Raw genomic sequence first — 4923 nt, 5'->3', positions numbered from 1 at the left:
TGTGTGTGTGTGTGTGCGTGTGTGTGTGTGCATATTTGTGTGTGTGCGTGCATATTTGTGTGTGTGTGTGTGTGTGTGTGCATGTTTGTGTGTGCGTGTGTGCGTGCATGTTTGTGTGTGTGTGCGCATTTGTCATGAAATGTGACACAGATGCCCTCAGTGGATGAAAGACAAACAGACAGAGACCCAGCAAAAGACTGTCGAAGACCTGAGGCCACACATCACAGCAACAACTGCACGCCCATCCCAGCAGATGGAGAGAGGCTCCACATGGAGCGCCCACGGCCACAGGGTGAGAGACCAGAGAACCAGAGGCAACAGGCCACAAGTCTGTGCCCTGTGTTCCAACACCAGACCTCCACTCAAGTGACAACAGACACAGAGAAAAAAGGCACGAGACAAAGTGGTCTGAGCCTGAGAGAAGCTACACCCATCTAATGCTCTCTCACTGTTCAGCTCTTTGCCATGCCCCAGTGGAGCTCCATCATGGAAAGGAAGGCAAGCAGTGCTTATCTGGTGAAATCTAATAACAGACATACCAAAGTAAAAGGATCTGTCTTCTATCATAAAGGTTCCCATGCTATAGATCACCATCACCCTTTGGCCCCAGCTTTCTATCGTCCCTGGAATCAGGATTAAGTTCACTCGATTATAGAAAGGGGTCGGCATTCTCATGGGTGTGTCCATGTCCTATTAATGGGTGGACTTTGTCAAGCTGAGAGGCCAGCAGCTTTTTCTGGATGCACATTGTAGATAAGCCTCTGATCTTTGATGAGACTGATGGGAGCTTAGCGTGCAATCCAAACTGCCATTTGCACTGTACTGATATCAGTTTCCATCTGTGGTTTGTGTCGAAACAGAGCTAAGATTAGCAAGTAAACAGGATTTCTCATTCACCATTGTAACAGATGAGTTTTCTCCTGCCATATTCCTCTTTATATAAACGCTGACTCCACCAACACTTCAGATTAGCACCACTCAGAAATTATTTGGTTTATAAAATGTATCATGTTTAAACATATCTTTTTTACTGCAGGGCTATTTTCTTATTTGGCAATTTTTCAGCTCTAATTGAACACTTTCTAAATATGCCTCATTCACTTGTTGCAGTTTTTTCTTCACCAAAGTGCTTCTAACACTGAAATGCAGGTGAATGCATTGGATAGTAGCTTGGGGTTCACTATCTGCCTGTGGACTCTTTGGCATGTAGAGCAGATATGGGATCAAAACATCAACATCTGCTCTAGGTCCTGAGCTACAGCCACCCCCATGTAACTTCATCTCTGTAACAGTCAACACATCCACTGAAGCAAACCATCAATGTGTTTATCAGTGGCTGAAAAGGTGATAAGACTATATAAATGGAGTCTCTTTATTATTTATTAAAATCTTTTTTAAAAATCTTCATCATGAGTTCATCATGTGTCCAAGTGGCTGTGACGCAGACTGAGTCGAAGGTCATCTACCAATCAGAAGCTGTGCGTTTTGATCCCCGACTCCTCCAATCCACATGCTCCAGGTGTTCTTGGACAGCACAGTGTGATATTTAGACAGCACATAGAATAAGACTGCATACATATTTGAGTGTGTAGTAAAAAGCACTTTACAAAATAACATAGTATTTTGCTATAACATACCCTGCTGATGTCATCTGTAGGTCCGCCACTGAGTAGTACAGCTGTATTTGGTTTTTCATGGGACCCCGTTGGTTTCTGCGGGCCCGTGGACCATCCATGTCCCCATCTATATTTGGATGGTATCTGAAAGAGACACGAGTACACTTTGGGACTGGGCATTTATAGAAAACTACTTCAAGCAAGAGCTCACATTTTGTGGAATGCACTTATTCCACAAAATGTTCATGTTCTTACGCCAAACGTCTCTCTGTGAGGTTTACTCTTTACTAGAGGGATTTAATCATTAGCATAACTGAACTGAACGTGAGCAAAACCAAAGACATGGTGGTGACCTTTTGCAGTCTTATTCTATGTGCTGTCTAAATATCACACTGTGCTGTCCAAGAACACCTGGAGCATGTGGACTGGCAGAGGGATCTGGCTGCTTCGGTCACCACCACCATCCACGGGAAGCCAGTGGAGGTAGTTGAGGAGTACAAATACCTGGGAACCATCTTTGACAACTTCCTGAAATTCTCTGCCAACACAGAGGAGATTCTCAGGAGGTGCCACCAACGGCTACACCTCCTTATAACTCAACTGCTTTGGAGTCAGCACACCCATCATGATGACTTTCTACTATGCCTTCCTGGAAACCATCATGACCTTCTCGATCACCTGCTGGTTCCACTCCCTCAGCCTTCATACAGGAACAGACTGCAGCGCACTGCATCAGTGTGCTCTAAAATCATCGGCCTGCCTGTCAGAAATCTGACAGGTTTTCAGCCAACAGGTCCTTAGACAGGCAGCCAAAATCATCACTTCCTCCTCCAATTATAACAAATTATTAAAAATATGGAGAAAATACTGTTTGCAATTAAATGTGTCATAGTTTAGTTTAATGGCCGTTAGACTACATCAGACTAATGTAACCAGTGCATGTCTCTTCAGGTTGGTTTGGTTTTTTAACTGATATTCAAATTGCTCATAAAAATACCGAAACAAAAATGTAAACATTACAATGTTTTTAAGCTTTCCTGAGGTGAAAAAGTTGGCAATGATAAAAAAAGCTAAATGTAGCAGTACACCATAAAAAATGCACTGACAAAGTACTCGATCAGATCTGTGATACAGAGACTGCAACCTTGTTCACATGAACATATCCATCTCAGTGCCATGTCTGCCTTCATTATCACCAATTAAAGTTTAACTTCATGTAGTTTACAGTCTAAAGTGCTTTAAGTCACCAGTACAGCTATGATTTTATAAACCATATAAATAATAATGTCAGTCTATGAATTCATTTCCAGCTGGTGCTTTTTTAGTCCTGCAATCATGTCACCTCAGAAACTGCGCAGTTGCTTGCTGGTGGTTGCCGTGACGGCGTATGCTCCGTTGCCATTTTCGCTTCTGCATCCATTGATGTGTATGGCGGGTATTACTGTACCATGGATGCGACTGGTTGACAAGTGGATTGCTGTACCAGGAACTGGGCAGTGTCAGAGTTACCACACACAAACCTAGAGGCGGCTGGGAAACAAGACAGTCGTGTAGTCGTAAAAAGAAAACGGAGTGAAACGACTGACCAAGAAAGAGAGACATTAGACAAAGAAAACATTACAAAATCTGTTCTTCACCTGTGTGATACAGGAGGCCTTGTGCTCCTCTGTCTCCTTGAAAGCCAGTAGAGTGATGCAGGTCCGAAGATCAGAACTGATGTTGCCTCGCTTGTGAAACAGTACCCTCACCCTGAACCTCTCCTGACCTCTCTTATCCCGCTCTATTTCCACGCTCTCTGAGAGAAGGGAGGCAGATAGAGGGGGAGAGGCAGGGAGGACGGACTCTGATAAAAGCTGTGGATGAAAAAAAATACAGATGAATCTGTGGGGGTTTTCAGTTACATCTCCATCTCTTATCATCTTTTCTCCTCTGCTTACCTGTGTCACAGAGTGAGGGCCAAATGAAGCCCTGAGGCCGGGCTTGGTAGCCCACCCTGTCGGAGGCAGCATGAACATACTCTGAGAAAAGGCAAAAGGGCTAAAGTTGGAGAAAAGAGGGCCCAGCTCTGCTTGGGACAGAGGGAGAAACTGCCAAGAAGGGGGGGTGACTGACATCTGGACTGGCAGGGAGAGAGGAAAAGGAGGCTGCAGGAGGGATGGAGGGACTGAGTCAGTAAAAAAAGAGAAGAGGCAGGTGTAAAGGACATGTTACTATCACAAGGTCATAAATGTCAGACTTGCTGAGATTTGCATTAACTGCCTTCCTTTCTGTTATATTTGGGCAAGGCATCAACCCATACTTTGTCCAAAGAACCCTAACACACCAACAGCACTGTGGTATCAGAGTGCTTGATTAGTTGGACGACCTTTGTTGATGGCAGGCATTCGCTGTGACATTGTTTCAGGAAGCTTATGCTGTTTTACATTTGCCTCTGTCCAGAGCGTAAAGTCGTCTACATCTCACAGATTCTTAGTGGGGTTAAATTCTGGACTCTATGATGGCCAGTCCATGTGTGGTAATGTCAGCGCATGCCTTGTCAAATCTAAAATCAACATAAATTCAAATGTATCAAAGTAAAGCAGTCTCTCTCCTTTTATCTTCAACGTCATCCATTACATTGCTGCCATATTGACGCCATTCACAGACCATCCATGGAATCCACATTTTTAATTCAATTCCTTTTTATTTGTATAGTGCATAATCACAACAACAGTCACTTCAAGGTGCTTTATATTGTAAGTGTCATGGTCGCCGTGTCTGCCCGGCTGACCCAGGTTGGCTACATATGTTTCTTGTTTTCCTTTCCCTCTCTCTAATAATCACACACCTGTGGCTCATCACTTCACCAGCGTCCACTACTTAAGGCAGTGGCTGGAAACATCTCATCGCTGGATTATTGAGTAACCTCGGTAGTAAGCTGCAGAGGGCTAGTTTCTAGTTGTCTTTTTGCGTTGTTGCTTCGTTAGATTAACCGCTTGTTTCCTGTGAATGGGAATCTCTTTCCCTTGGAGCCCTGGATGTGCTAAGTTGCTGGTGTGCTGTGTTTCTGGAACTGTGTGAAGATTCCCCTTTTCCGGACTCCCCTGTGCCCTGGATTCCCCTCGCCCTCTCACCTGTATATAGTCGCACCTGGTGTTGTGTATCAATAAAAGGAACTGTATTTTAGCTTCCTTATCTGCGCTTGAGTCCATGGCAGCTCGTGACAGTAAGGTAGTCCCTACAATAATACATACAGAGAAAAACCCAACAATCATATGACCCCCTATGAGCAAGCACTTTGGTGACAGTGGGAAGGAAAAACTCCCTT

The 4923-nt window shown here is 44.3% G+C and overlaps 1 protein-coding gene across 3 annotated transcripts in view; it reads right to left on the bottom strand.

Annotated features, from left to right (window-relative positions):
- Positions 1–1637: 1637 nt before the first annotated feature.
- LOC102308817 (transmembrane protein 132C) overlaps positions 1638–4923 on the bottom strand; it is a gene marked incomplete at its 3' end in the record, with an annotated part of 8989 nt that continues 5703 nt past the window's right edge. For 2 of the 3 annotated variants that reach the window (XM_005952991.3, XM_005952992.3), the window contains 4 exon segments: positions 1638–1760; positions 2959–3146; positions 3254–3469; positions 3554–3780. In XM_005952991.3, the coding sequence (XP_005953053.2) occupies positions 1638–1760; positions 2959–3146; positions 3254–3469; positions 3554–3780 (754 nt within the window). 3 annotated transcript variants of the gene reach the window in all.

Source organism: Haplochromis burtoni, unplaced genomic scaffold, assembly GCF_018398535.1.
Source record: "Haplochromis burtoni strain Fernald_Lab_line unplaced genomic scaffold, NCSU_Asbu1 Contig_2082, whole genome shotgun sequence".
Lineage (NCBI taxonomy): Eukaryota > Metazoa > Chordata > Actinopteri > Cichliformes > Cichlidae > Haplochromis > Haplochromis burtoni.
This window is presented reverse-complemented; position numbering and strand designations above follow the sequence as displayed.